The sequence below is a fragment of the Sinocyclocheilus rhinocerous genome, unplaced genomic scaffold, assembly GCF_001515625.1.
Source record: "Sinocyclocheilus rhinocerous isolate Xijiao unplaced genomic scaffold, SAMN03320098_v1.1 scaffold241, whole genome shotgun sequence".
Lineage (NCBI taxonomy): Eukaryota > Metazoa > Chordata > Actinopteri > Cypriniformes > Cyprinidae > Sinocyclocheilus > Sinocyclocheilus rhinocerous.
In genome coordinates, this window is record NW_015659312.1 from 1,107,561 (window position 1) to 1,121,660 (window position 14,100).

Genomic DNA, 14,100 nt, shown 5'->3' on the forward strand with positions numbered 1-14,100 from the left:
AGAGTTGATTGCTATTGTTATAGCTTTACATTGGTTGGAAGAGACACAGATTAAGAAAGCAGTTTTATGCTCAGATTCTCTGGCAGCTTTAAGACGTATTCAGTCAGGACAATCAAATTGCAGACAATATATTATTATAGAAATAATGCAACTGCTATATAGACTTCATGCTCAGGACAGGGTTGTTTAGTTTTTATGGGTCCCAGCACATGTTGGAACAGATGGAAACAAGATGGCAGATAAACATGCTAAAAGATCGTTGAATAAAAAGTATGTAGAAATTGATGTAAAAATCAGCAAAGCAGAAGCAAAGGCAATTATTAAGCAAGCTGTTATTAAATCTTGGCAACATAAATGGGATATGGAGAAGACAGGTAAGACATCTGTATAAAATCCAAAAGACAGTAGGATTACAAAATAATGAGACTGGAAGTGACTTTAAAAGAAGAGAAGAAGTAATAATAGCAAGATTAAGATTAGTATACATTCATCTTTAAATGGAGACTTGCATAAAATCAGGAAGCATCCTTCTGGATTATTTAGATCTTGTGGCGAAATTGAAAAAGTTGAGCATATTTTAGTAGTGTAGACTGATAGTAAAGAGAGACAAGTGCTGGAAACAAAGATACAAACAGAAGGTGCAAAAAATATGACATTAGAACTAATATTAGGTCATAGAGAATTCAGAAGAATGATAATGAGTTATCTAAGAGACACGGGAAACTTCATGAGAATATAAGAATTTTTTTTTTTTTTTTGTATCCTTCTCATTGTCACTCCACACTCTAGTTCAGTTGGTGGCGGTAATGCACCAAAAATTGGCTTGCCCACCGCCAATAAACGTTACAAGAAAAAGAAGAAGAAGAAAAGGTAATTTTACCAATCATCCAGTAAAAAAAAATATTGGAGAGCTGCTGGGAATATGAGCAGACATATCTGAATAGCTTTGGCTGGACAGTAGGCAAGCAGGTTCACCAAATAGGTATCAGTAATATCGATATTAGCCCCACGGTGGCTCTGCCAGTATATCCACCTTGGTTTTTTTCTATGCCAACAAGCAAAGCAGAAGCAAAGGCAATTATCAAGCAAGCTGTTTCATTGTTTTTCCTTCTCATTGTCACTCCACACTCTAGTTCAGTTGGTGGCGGTAATGCACCAAAAATTGGCTTGCCCACCGCCAATAAACGTTACAAGAAGAAGAAGAAAAAGCATGTGCTGCTCTCTTCTGTCCACTAGATGGAGCTGTCGGGTTTGTTGGGTTCGCACTTGGCACAGTTTTTAGACGTTAGCGTCGCGTCATCTTTGCTCTGCTGGCCCTGGGACTGAAAAGCGAGGTGTTAAACCTGTCTCTTTACCTTACAGCTGTCAAATATGGGTGAGTGTAGCTTTTATATAAATTATTCAGGATAAATCATGTTCTATCTATTGGCGCTGTTGAACAGTTTGCACGCATGATCATGAAATAGGACAGATGGGCTCGCTTAAAGTTTTAGCCCTTAATCGCAAAATAGTTGCCTGCTGCAGATCTTCATTTAAATAACTTTGAGAACACTAGCAATGTGTTGAAATGTGGTAGTTTCGTCCCTTTGTGTTTCGGAAAAAAAAGCACAAAACATTGTACAGTCTGAATGCCGTTTAGCCACAGCTAACGTTAACCCATGCTAAAACATTTCATTCGTTTTCAATCGTCATCGGCACAGCATTTGTAGAAAAGCCGAAAGAACAAGAACATCATAATCCAGTGTACGCTTACTATTTATATAAGCAAATAAGCACTTAAAGCAAACAAAAGATTATTGTAGAAAATTGTAGCTGCAGTGCTTGTTTCCACACGGAACGTTTTAAAACGCGGACATTGACGTGTCAAAATTAGTCCGTGTATTTTAATGTTCTGTAGAACCATAAATAGTCAAATGTTTAAGCTTAGTGTAAATGTAAAAATATTAATTACTTTTGTTTTTAAATAAATAATATGAATGAAAAATAAAAGTGTTAGTAACACGACTGGTCATAATATTCTTTGATTTTTAGACTGCTGCTTCCACGCACTCTTTCACACGGTCTTTCGCTCTCTTTTTTATAGCGGTGAACACAAGCACGTCCCTGCTGTTGTCCAGTCTGCTGTCAGTGCTGGTGTTTGCAGGAATGCAGATGTTCAGTAGGCAGCTGGGCTCTTCAGAGTGGCTGACCATCCTGGGGGGCTTCCTGCCTGCTGTGCTGTTTGCCTGCTCTCTTACTGTTGAAATGTGGTAGTTTCGTCCCTTTGTGTTTCGGAAAAAAAGCACAAAACATTGTACAATCTGAATGCCGTTTAGCCACAGCTAACGTTAACCCATGCTAAAACATTTCATTCGTTTTCAATCGTCATCGGCACAGCATTTGTAGAAAAGCCGAAAGAACAAGAACATCATAATCCAGTGTACGCTTACTATTTATATAAGCAAATAAGCACTTAAAGCAAACAAAAGATTATTGTAGAAAATTGTAGCTGCAGTGCTTGTTTCCACACGGAACGTTTTAAAACGCGGACATTGACGTGTCAAAATTAGTCCGTGTATTTTAATGTTCTGTAGAACCATAAATAGTCAAATGTTTAAGCTTAGTGTAAATGTAAAAATATTAATTACTTTTGTTTTTAAATAAATAATATGAATGAAAAATAAAAGTGTTAGTAACACGACTGGTCATAATATTCTTTGATTTTTAGACTGCTGCTTCCACGCACTCTTTCACACGGTCTTTCGCTCTCTTTTTTATAGCGGTGAACACAAGCACGTCCCTGCTGTTGTCCAGTCTGCTGTCAGTGCTGGTGTTTGCAGGAATGCAGATGTTCAGTAGGCAGCTGGGCTCTTCAGAGTGGCTGACCATCCTGGGGGGCTTCCTGGGATCTGTGCTGTTTGCCTGCTCTCTTACTGTATCCTTCTGCCGCTTTGTCATGCATACAGCCCTAGTTTGTGTAACCTCAACATTATTTATGTTTTGCTCATCTGCTTTCTGTTAGTTCTTAACCCGCAATTACAGGCTTTCAATAACCTGGAGAACCTTGTCTTTGGCAAAGGCTTCCAAGCCAAAATCTTCCCAGAGAGTAAGTGTGAGAATATGCACAAGACAAGACTGTGCATTGACCTTATGTTATACTGCTGTTGTCTGGTGTATCCTCCTCCTCGCCTGCAGAAAGTTCAAATGAATACATTGTACACTACCATTCAATAGTTTGGGCTCAATTTTTTTCTTTCTTTTTTTTCTTGAAATAAATTCATACTTTTATTAAGCAAGGATGCATTAAATTGATCAAAAGTTCCAGTAAAAACATTTATAATGTTGCAAAAAAATTCCATTTAAAAAAAAAAAAGTGAATGCATTCTTTTGAGCTTTGTTCATTGAAGAATCCTGAAAAAATGCAACAGTTTCCACAAAAATATTAGCCAGCACAACGGTTTTCAACATTAATAATAAGAAATGTTTCTCGAGCACCACATAAGCATATTAGAATGATTTCTGAAGGATCATGTGACACTGAAGACTGGAGTAATCACTGCTGAACATTTAAACAGGAATTAATTCATTTTAAAATCTATTCAAACAGCAAAACAGTTAACTGTAATAATATTTCACAATGTCACTCTTTTTGTGATCAAATAAATGCAACCTTGTAGAGTAGCATATAAGAGACTTTAAAAAAATTATACTGACCCCAAACCTTTGAACAGTGCCATTTTAATAATGAACAAATTATACAAATTTGTTATACAAATTAAATCAGATTAATGATTTTAATTAAGATTAATATCTGTACTTGCCTGAAAAAGATTCCATCTCTCTTAGTTGTCTTGTGCCTGTGCCTCTCTCTGTTTGCGTCTGGTTTGGTGCATCGTGTGTGCGTGACAACATGGTAAGTGGGACGGCATTACTTATGTTTTAAAGTAATTTGATTACCACAGAAAAAAACTTGGCTCATACCAGTAAAAAATTGTAGAAAAGGAAACCCACATTATGATTGGCAACTGTTAATTTGTTCTTTCTATCTCTGTCCTCTCCCATATAGCTTGATCTTCTCTGTCTTTGCACTGTACTACATCAACAAAGTGTCAGCAGCTCTTTACCAGGCAGCACCTGCTCCAGCTCCCGCCAAACCCACCAGCAAGGGCAAAAGAAAGAACTGAAGTGCTTACCTCATCCCGTTACTATCACAGTCACCCATTCAGCCACCAGATCGCAGTGTGCTGAAGCTACAAAATCTGATGCGTTTGCCAACTGCAGACATTTGTATCCATTCCATTCACACTGAAAGATAACTAAACGCATTTGATCAAACCAGTCATAGATGTGTGATTTTTGGTTCTGTTTACAATATGTTTTTGTTTAAGGGGTTTGTTATTAAAAGTTGAAGAAAGAATACATGTGCCATTTTGCTTGTTTTCCTGTTGTTAGACTCCAAATGACTAAAAGGTGTAGTCACATTTATCTTCGCTCAGCAAAATTTCACAGGCAAGATCCAGTCATTAAATAGGAATATATTAAATGGGGAGACTCATAGGGATGTGTAAAAGCTTCCCTTGCAGACTTGGACCTTTTTTGCCCACAAAATTTTGCTAATGTGACCGCACTTAACCCACAAAGTGTTTTTATTGTTCTGGTTCTCCACCCTTTGTGTATGCTAATCTGTGTTGGCTAACTGCCTAAGGCCTCAAAATGCATCCTGGGACTCTCAGCTAATTCAGTCCTGGTACTGACCCTGCAAAAAATTCCAGTCATTGTCAACTTTCTGTTTAAACTACTCAGTCCTTAAAGGTCAAACTGCAGATAAGGTTCAAATTAGCATAGGATAAAAAATTTGGGCCTCTACCAGTTGAAGCTCAAGCAAATATATTTTCAACGTGTTTCAATTAAAACCAGAAACACAACCACAGAATTTTCAGAAGGACAAAACTAATGGACGTCTATTTTTACATCAGAGTTTCTGCGGGTCTTAAAAAGGACTTGGAAAGTTCTAATTCATCCTTAGACCAATTAAGGCCTAAAAAGGTCTTAAATCAGAGCAGAAAGTCTTAAATTCAGTCATGCCATTAAATGTTGAATGCACTCAAGATTCAGTTACTTAAGATGCAAACTGAACATATGAATTCTTGTTTTATGAGAAACTGAACAAAATTGAGTTTATGTTTAAAACACAAATATCTATCTATTGAGTATGAAAACTTGTTTAAGTTGAATTTTCTGAGCCCATTAGGAGATATTTGTTCTTATTTTAACATTTCTCATAAAACAAGACTTCTTATCCTGTAATTTTGCTTCTCAAACAAGTTTATCTTGATTTAAGAATCTTTAGACATTTGCACTGGACCTTTTTTGAACCAAACTACTGGTTAGGCCACTTAAAAAAAATTTTTTTTTAAAGTAATGTCCTAGCTTGAAAAGAATGCTGTGAAAACCCTTCTGAGCTGTCCACCATGCTACTATGACAACACAATCACGCCTGGTCAAAACACCATGTGTCATCCACCCATGACCGTTCTCTCTCTTCCCTTTTTCCCTTCCATGTCCTACTGATAGAGATTACATTTAGTTTCCAAAGCGATACAATGTATAAGTTGTCTGAGTAACTTTCCCTTTTTTTGCTTGGGGAAATACTGATTTATTAGGTCTGTGGTGCAATTAATGCATGAATTCTGGCTAAACATTGTCTCACTCATGTATGGTATGTGCACAGTAATGCTGCTACCAAACATGCCCCTAGGTTGTGTTGTTGGTCTCTTAAAGTATGATAGTACATTTTCTTACATAGACGAAATGGTTAAAGGCACTTCCTGTGTTCTGGGTAGGGACATCCCCTCATACCTGCTTTGCAGACTGGAACAAGCCTTATCACTACCAAAAACCACAGCCCTACCCTTTAAAATAATGCCCTGGCAAGTATCCTTTTCAGACATCTGTCCAAAATTGAGAGCAAGACAAGTTGTGTTGTCAGACGAGAAGCATTGTGAAAGCTCTGAGTCACTCACTTAAGAAATGGTGGAAAGGAATGAAAGAGAGCTGTTCCTGACTGTGAAAACATATATTCAGAACATTTATTCAACACAAATGAGAATGCATTGACAGTAAAGTATAATATTGAAATTATATAGGTAAAAATATATATATAATTTGTAATAAATTGCACTGTGTATTCTGCAAGTGCATGTTCAATACAATTAATCACAGGTCTTTTCACAAGGGTGGTTTGTTTTAGCTGGTTTACTATTGTCCATCTGGTTTCAAGCCCTAAATGCAGGGAACCAGAGCAACAAACCATTTTAGGCTGATTTTAGATGTGTTTCTGTTCTAGCAGGGTTAGGTGTGAAATTTCTCATTCATAAAGCTCTAACAGAAGCACTGTTATATTCATTTATATTTACATACACACACACACAGACTCACTTACACTTCTTCACGTTTGGATTGAAAATCCCAGTCAGCGTTTTCTGTGGCGTTAAACTCTAAACAGTTAACATTACAGTCCTTTCCCACAGACTCGCCCAACCTCATACTCATCATTCGGGCGGAGCCCCGGTATAAATTCATGCTCTGCTTCTTGACCAGCTCTTGCACGGGACATTCAGTACATTCTTTCATCTTCAGTTGACGCTCTGCCTTTTATCAGCGTAAGTACACAAACGTTTACTATTCAGAAAAGCGTTGAGATTTAGAGTATAGAGCATAGTACAACTTTGTTTAACTTGAGCATTTTTTAAAAAGTTTTTACCTTAATATTGTAAGTTATGGCTACTTATTAGTAGGACAATACTTCGAAATACGAAAATAGTTTTTGAGAAGCCTACGAATGTGACGTGTGCGTAGATGCACCGATTCTATGGACGTCAGCGTCATTTACATAATAGAATCTAAACTTTACATGAAGATTAAAAGTCTGCTGTTAATTTTAAATAACTGCTCTTAATACTTAAATAATTGAAAGAATTGCATCAGCATATACTAAATTAAATGCCTTAATTTTTACTGCATCTGCTTGGCATGACGGTTGGTGGGTATTGCTCACACTTTGGCTTATTTCCAAATGGAAAAATCCTCTTCTGTTTCAGTCTGCCCAACAGGAGGAGAACAATGGGCTGTTTGCACAATATTCAGTTTGATTAAGGGATGAGACACTCACATAAACTAATACGTTATCTCTCACTGTAGACAGTCATAATGCCGTCTGATCTGGAGAGAGCGATGGAGACGCTGATCACAGTGTTTCACCGTTATGCGAGCAAAGAGAGTGGAAATACATCAACATTAAATCGCAGAGAGCTCAAACTGCTGATGGAGACAGAGTTGGCCAACTTTATGAAGGTACAACATTCCATCTGTTATTGCTACACCCAGGGCGGGGCAACTCTAAACATTGACTTGGGCCCTGTGATGATCGGGGCCCTCTATGGTGTAGCAAGGGGCCCCTAAAAATTTTTTGGCCCTGCTAATAGTGTATCTTTCAGATCTTTCTAAAACTTTACTCTTTTTCCATCATCTATAGAAAACTGCTTCCATTTGTTCTATTTCAAACATGTTTCTCTCATCTCTTCCACTGTAGTCTCAGAAGGACCCTGCTGCCGTAGACAGGATTATGAGGGATTTGGATGCTAATGGTGATGGAGAGGTGGATTTTGAAGAGTTTGTGTCTCTTGTGGTGGGCCTGTCCATTGCCTGTGAACAGATCTACAAGATGCACAAGCAGGGGGCAGGGGGTGTCAAAAAGCAATAAAAGATTAATGTTCTGTCATTTTGTTAATAGGTTTTAATAAACCATTTCAGCCACATGCCTCAATTTGAAGTTGTTACTATAGTTACACTCTATGTATGTAAAGGAGAATGTTTCTTTAGTTTTGTTAAGTGATGTTCAATTTTTTTTTTTTTTTTTTATATAAGTATTAGCATTAGACACGAAAGAACTCATCCACAGAAGTCCTGTAAGTTCCACCACAGAAGTAAACACTGTTTATATACAGGTTTTTGTTTTTTTTTTGTCGTGCTTTGCTTCCATGCAGTTCAGGGCTGGATTCAACAAGTCTTTGCAAAGTTATAAAGATATCGTGTCGCAAGTTTTTTTCAATGAGACTCTTGGAGACTTTCAAGAGGGAATGCAAAATGTCCTCTATGATTCACTTACATTGGAACTGGAGGACTCCAATCTCAAATAGTTGAGTTAGAGAGATTGTGCTTTACAATCTTAACATGGAATATATTCCAGAACTGAGCACTTTGTTAGAATTGACATTTCTATTTTAATTATCATTCTACAAAATGGGTGCCATTTTCTCCCTTATTTGCACAAACAACTTATAAGAAGTATGAGCATTAAATTATATTTACTTTTCACAAGCGCAAGGCCTTTCAAGTAAAATAACTGGTCAGCCTTGTTATTTAGGCGTGATGTCACAAAATACAGCATATTAAAGTGGATTAATTTAGCTTGAGATGAGAATGCAATTTGTTAACCCTTTAACTTATTATATACTGGGGAAAAATGGTGTACAAACAATTTTCATTCCAAAATTGCTAATAAATTTCATAATTAATTACAAAGAAATGGTAAGTAACACATTAAATCAAATGTGAAATTTTGAAGCAGAAAGACTTCAATTGTATTTTCTTGTAAAACATACTCCAATAATCTTTGTTTTTTAGGCCACCTGCCAAAATGTTTAAAATCATTTAAGTTCTGTGTACATTTCTGTGTTATATTTATATTTATACCTCTGTGCTCTGATGATAATCAAAAGGTAATCAAAAGGAACTTGATATGGAGCTGATTTAACAACAGCTGCTTGATTTGTACAGATTAGATGAAACGTCTCGTTTAACATGGTGCTGCAGAACAACCTTGCCTTTTCCTAGAAATGACTGAGTCTGTACTGACTGAGACAGACATTTAAAGAGCATGACAACATCAACTAAGTTCAATTGGAATTGAAACTAATTACAGTAATTCCTGAAGAAGAGCAACCAGACTGAAGGAAACATAATTTTCAGAACTAAAAAATGTCTGGTAGATTCATTGGTACTACAGAGACTTCACAGATATTCAAAGAGCAGCCTCCGTCTTTATTATATCTCCACACTTAATAGTCCCATAAGAGAATAACTGTCATTCAGTCTCATTGTCTTACAGCCAATGACTGACATCACACAGGTGTCTTATCAATCCTTACAACTAGGGAAGATAAAGATGGAGCATTTATTCTGTCTTACTAGTGAAAATGTACAGTAAAATATTTTATGATTATCCAATATGTAATATATAAAATATACAAACATATATTTAAATAATTATTTTTATTGTCCTGACATTGGTATTTTTAACTAGCCTAATACAAACATGAAAAATAACGTTTGTTTCTGAATGCTTTCTATTTAGAAAAGAAAGGTAGGTTCAACTCTAATCCTGGCACTTTTTTTAACAGCCTACCTAAATCCAGTATTTACACAACAGACATTCAGTAAACAGTTTTAACTCTGAGCCAGACACAACAATATTTTATGCATCCCTGCAATCACATTCATTTGTGTGTTATCTGTGGAACATTATATTCATGACTTGCACCCTCACGTGACCTCATGCACATGCTGGTGTTTATTGTAAATACACATGCATAATTCATTTTACATATTAAAATACACTTTTAGGATCTAGAGTTTCAAATAATCTCATTACAGTTCACCCATTGACACATCTGGTTGGTGATTTTCAAATGTGCGAGCTCTGCACCCCCCTCATGCAGGAACCACCGACAGTATGTGGGCGTGTTTGAAATCCGTATAAACAGTCGAGTTGCCTGGCAACCATGAATGACTCTGGGGTGTGTCAACCTCATGAGGTCATGGCAGCAAGTACTAACATGGTTTTTTTCCTCCTCCGTAAGGCACATGATGTGTGTGAAGTGAACTTTAAAGAGGCCTACATAAATACATAGTTCAGATCTTCATTAGATAACTACAATAAGTATATTGATATAATACTAATAATTAGTATGTGTACATATATAGCCTTCTCATAGCCTATTACATGATGCACAAACAAACTGAATGACACAAGGACAATTTTAATTTATTTATGTATTGTCAAAGTGAAATTAAGTGTCTAAACTGGTGGCTGGCCAATAGAGGGCGCCGGGGCGCTGCCCTCCTTGAGCTACACACACATAATAATAATAATAATAATAATAATAATAATAATAATAATAAATATTATATAAGCTATATATAAATAGCACACTATACATAGCTACATTGTGAATAATGAAAATTAAAGAGTTTTTTTTTTTCTTTTAATTTAACTTTTAAGAGCTTACAGAAAATCAAACTTAAACTCAAACTTATTCCAGAACTTGGTAATATATTTATCTTATCAAATATGTTTCAAATTCTAGTCTTAATATTTATTCACTTCAGTTAACTTTTTATTCTTAACCTATTCTTAACCTTAAACCATACTGGGATGTTTGCTGAAATTGTTGATTGTGGCACAGCCTATAGAATTTTTTTTCACCAGCGTCCACTGTTAATGTCTGTCATACGACCATATAATTATAGTTGAGGAAGGTGATCACTAGATGTCAGCAGTAAACCACATGACATGAGCGCATCAACTCGCTCTCTGTCTTCTCCACTCCTCCTTTTCTATTTCTCTCACTACATTCATTTTTCCTCTACAATAGCTCCACAAATGAGATCAAACATGTTATAGTGGGTGTTTAGAGCACAGTTTACATCTGCCTCTAATGAATCCTTTTAAAAATTGACATGCTAACATAAACATATTTGTTTTCCCTTATCAGTTATGAAGTTAAAGTGTCATAATGTCGTATAAAGTGACACCAGTAATTTTATTTTTGTGCATTTTCTTTTTTATTTTCCTTTGGTATATTATAATTTTCGTTTTTATGGTAGAGGGCATAATCTTTCATGATGGATCCTCATGGCTATGGCACCTATACACTAATAATGAGTGTGTGTGTGTGTGTGTGTGTGTGTGTGTGTGTGTGTGTACTGGTTTATATATCCTGGTGGGGACTTAAACCTGAAGGGGACCAATTTGTACCCAAAAGTGAGCTAAACCTGACAATAAAAATGTACAAATTTAAATTGTAAAAATGCAGAAAGTTTCCTGTAAGGGGTAGGTTTAGGTGAAGGGTTGGCGTAGGGTGATAGAATATACAGTTTGTACAGTATAAAAACCATTACGCCTATGGAATGTCCCCATTTAGATAGCTAAGTAAACGTGTGTGTGTGTGTGTGTGTGTTTGTCTAGGTGTGTTTATTTGTGCACTTCAGTAAAAATGTCGGAGGTACCATACTGTAGAAGTGGACCTGAACAAAAGAGGGCTACATAACGCACACTTAAAAGTACACACCCTTTTTGTTAATACTCCACTGTCCACAGAGTTTTGTGACATTGACATTTACTTTGTTGTTGTGTTACCAACTTGATTGTGTTCTGAAGATATATATATATATATATATATATATAATATATACATACATCATTAAAGGAAGATCGTGATAAGTATGTTAGGTTAAGTGAATTCAAAAGGGTGTGGTCTGTTTATCCGGGTGTTTACTTTTTCAGGATCCAAAACTAGACAAATAATCAAGATATTATGACACTCATGGCTGATGAGTCAGTGTCTTAGCATTTCTCTCATAAATGAAAAGCTTAAAGGAAATATTGAATAATCCTGTTGCTGCACGACCGAGCAGTCATCCGTTTTCATGAAGTTGAGCAGTCATTGTTTAGTGGATTTGTGCACCTTTGTATGCATCATTGTATATGTCTGCAGACGGCTTAATTTTTGTTTGCATTTCTGTGTACAGCTAGATAAAGTATTCATGCAGTCTCTTTACAAAACGAGGCCATTTTGCAAATATCAGGCATTCTTTGATGTCTGAAGACTAGATTTAGAGAGGATAAGCATGTCTCTGTTTATTCCGAATATGAAGCTTCGCTTGAAGCTTGTGATTCAAACTTCCATGAAAACATCAGCAGCAACGTCATAGCTACACAGTGAGTCTTTTATCTTTGTCATAAATGCTGAATCTTTTTTTAAAACAATGTTTAAAGATTTGACATTCACATCAGAGAGAAAAAAAAACATGGCGTTTAGGGCAGACAACGCCCAAAGCGAGAGCGAAAGTCACTAAAATATGACTCAGATTCCCTATGCAGTCTGACTGGGGAAATCCCCTATATTTTGTTTATTTAGTTACTATAAACTAGCTAGAGTCAAACACAGCAGAATATGGTCTTGAAAGCTGAAAAGTTTCAAGCTTATTTTTTATGGCATGTGAGTCTCGTCAAACTTGATTGGGTGTGCTACAGATCCTTCATAGCACAAGAATGAATCATTCCTGCCGTTGGGTGTGCTGTGGAGTATAAATGCTTTAAAAGCAGCAGACGATTTACTCCAACAAAACATCTTCACAACTTCTCTGGGAACACAACAACCTCAAGGTAGGTAAAATAAAATAGAGAGAGAAAATGAAAGCGCAAAAAGCAGGAAATATACAGCTACAAAAATAGGACAGAGAAGAAGTTTATAGAAATGCAGTCCATCATTTTGTGGGTATTTTTGCAACATATATAATTGTGTTGTATTGGCTAAAGACGTGCTTTTCTGGATGAAAATGAATGTATGGAGGGGAGCTAAATGTATGGAGAGGTGCTGACTGGCATTAGTGCACTTCATTAGATGATCTAGATGAATTCTCTCTCTTGTTTTCTTTCTCATAGACATGTCTAAGCTGGAGAAAGCCATTGTGGCCATAGTGGAGGTGTTTGAGGAGTATGCAGGGACAGATGAGCAGAAAACCCAGCTCAGTAATGCTGAACTTGGACAGCTCATTAAAGCCCAAATTACCAGTCCTGAATTTAAGGTGAGAATTAGACAGATGCACAGAAGAAAAGAAAAAAAAAAAAGATGAAGTTGTGAGAAAGAAAGCTATTGGTTGGAGGAAGTGAACACCTCCAACATGTTGCAACAAATCTAATTCCTATCTATTTCCTAATTATACAGTATGCTGTGCATTTGTTGTGCAATGAATGTTATTATGGCAACCTGGCATGAGAGAGGTTTACCCTATATGAGCCATAACATGCATGCATGAGGCTCTTCATTTTATACACCTTTCATTTGCTAATATACTTTTTAGTATCTTGTACACACTAGTTGCTCCTTGCATGTTTTTTTTTTCAGTACAGCTATGAGTGGTATGTAAGTAATTACAGCATTGACATTCCTCCCTCTATGTCTGTCTCAGGATAAAGTGGATCCAGATAATATTAAGGAGGCCATGGAAGAGCTGGATAAGAACCATGATGGTGAAGTGAACTTCCGTGAATTCAGTCAGTGTATTGCTGGCTTAGCCAGGGCCTACTACATAAAGAAGCACGGCAAGGAAAAGTGCAGAGGAAAGGGCAAGGGGTGTCAGGATAAGTGAACACTCACATCCTTACACTCCTGATGCACTAGACTCTTGCCTCCTACAAGGTTCCAAAGTACCTCTCTATAATGTGTAATAATGTTGCAAACAATTTTATATGCTGTAAGACAGGCACAGTAAAAATGGTTTGAACAAATATAGTGCCATTTAGTACCATTTAGTTCATGTAGTAGGAAAGATTTCTCAACAGTGTTGTGAAAAATGTTTGTCCTGCCTAATGAACAATAAAATGTACATGCATTTTGCAGTAGTGTAATCTTTAGCTTTCTGGACAAAAATAAAAAACCTATTGTCATCACTCATGTACTTCTCACTTTATTTTTTCACTTAATTTATATGTCATCTTTTACCAATGATGGCATTTATGATGTCATATTATTTCACATAATTATGTTTTACTATGTTAAATATGTATATGTACATCATTAATTGCATGCAACGTTTTCAAAAAAACCTGTATAGCACATACATTTATTTAAATGATTGCATGCTGGGCCTTAATATTATATGGATTTTTGGAGGTCAAGGAACCACTCCATGATATCTTTTTATATCACATAATTATGTGAAAAATTATATATATATATATATATATATATATATATATATATTTTTTTTTTGTAT

The 14,100-nt window shown here is 36.1% G+C and overlaps 3 protein-coding genes across 4 annotated transcripts; all 3 read left to right on the forward strand.

Annotated features, from left to right (window-relative positions):
• Positions 1–2,589: 2,589 nt before the first annotated feature.
• LOC107723380 (keratinocyte-associated protein 2-like) lies at positions 2,590–4,393 on the forward strand. The gene is made up of 5 exons (XM_016531963.1): positions 2,590–2,604; positions 2,708–2,914; positions 3,022–3,085; positions 3,826–3,892; positions 4,046–4,393. Exons 1-5 carry the CDS (start codon positions 2,590–2,592, stop codon positions 4,161–4,163), a joined length of 471 nt encoding a protein of 156 aa, XP_016387449.1. The 3' UTR covers positions 4,164–4,393.
• Positions 4,394–6,543: 2,150 nt separating this feature from the next.
• On the forward strand, positions 6,544–7,796 carry LOC107723532 (protein S100-A1-like). Of its 2 annotated transcripts, none has more exons than XM_016532200.1 (3): positions 6,544–6,641; positions 7,180–7,332; positions 7,571–7,796. In XM_016532200.1, the coding sequence occupies exons 2-3, from the start codon at positions 7,189–7,191 to the stop codon at positions 7,739–7,741; spliced, it is 315 nt and encodes a 104-aa protein (XP_016387686.1). In that variant the 5' UTR covers positions 6,544–6,641; positions 7,180–7,188; the 3' UTR covers positions 7,742–7,796. The 2 variants fall into 2 exon arrangements, with proteins under 2 accessions (XP_016387686.1, XP_016387687.1); XM_016532201.1 differs by having other exon boundaries at positions 6,559–6,641; positions 7,184–7,332.
• Positions 7,797–12,346: 4,550 nt separating this feature from the next.
• Positions 12,347–13,774, forward strand: LOC107723531 (protein S100-A5-like). The gene is made up of 3 exons (XM_016532199.1): positions 12,347–12,487; positions 12,767–12,909; positions 13,294–13,774. The coding sequence occupies exons 2-3, from the start codon at positions 12,769–12,771 to the stop codon at positions 13,471–13,473; spliced, it is 321 nt and encodes a 106-aa protein (XP_016387685.1). The 5' UTR covers positions 12,347–12,487; positions 12,767–12,768; the 3' UTR covers positions 13,474–13,774.
• Positions 13,775–14,100: the final 326 nt, after the last annotated feature.

What these genes read in the sequence shown, in the direction of transcription:
- LOC107723532 (XM_016532200.1), top strand. Translation starts at nt 7,189, where the DNA reads ATGCCGTCTGATCTGGAGAGAGCGATGGAGACGCTGATCACAGTGTTT. An exon ending in AGTTGGCCAACTTTATGAAG is followed by an intron (nt 7,333 to 7,570) that starts GTACAACATTCC and finishes CTTCCACTGTAG; the next exon opens with TCTCAGAAGGACCCTGCTGC.
- LOC107723380 (XM_016531963.1), top strand. An exon ending in TGTTTGCCTGCTCTCTTACT is followed by an intron (nt 2,915 to 3,021) that starts GTATCCTTCTGC and finishes CCGCAATTACAG; the next exon opens with GCTTTCAATAACCTGGAGAA. An exon ending in AGCCAAAATCTTCCCAGAGA is followed by an intron (nt 3,086 to 3,825) that starts GTAAGTGTGAGA and finishes CATCTCTCTTAG; the next exon opens with TTGTCTTGTGCCTGTGCCTC.
- LOC107723531 (XM_016532199.1), top strand. Translation starts at nt 12,769, where the DNA reads ATGTCTAAGCTGGAGAAAGCCATTGTGGCCATAGTGGAGGTGTTTGAG. An exon ending in TTACCAGTCCTGAATTTAAG is followed by an intron (nt 12,910 to 13,293) that starts GTGAGAATTAGA and finishes TGTCTGTCTCAG; the next exon opens with GATAAAGTGGATCCAGATAA.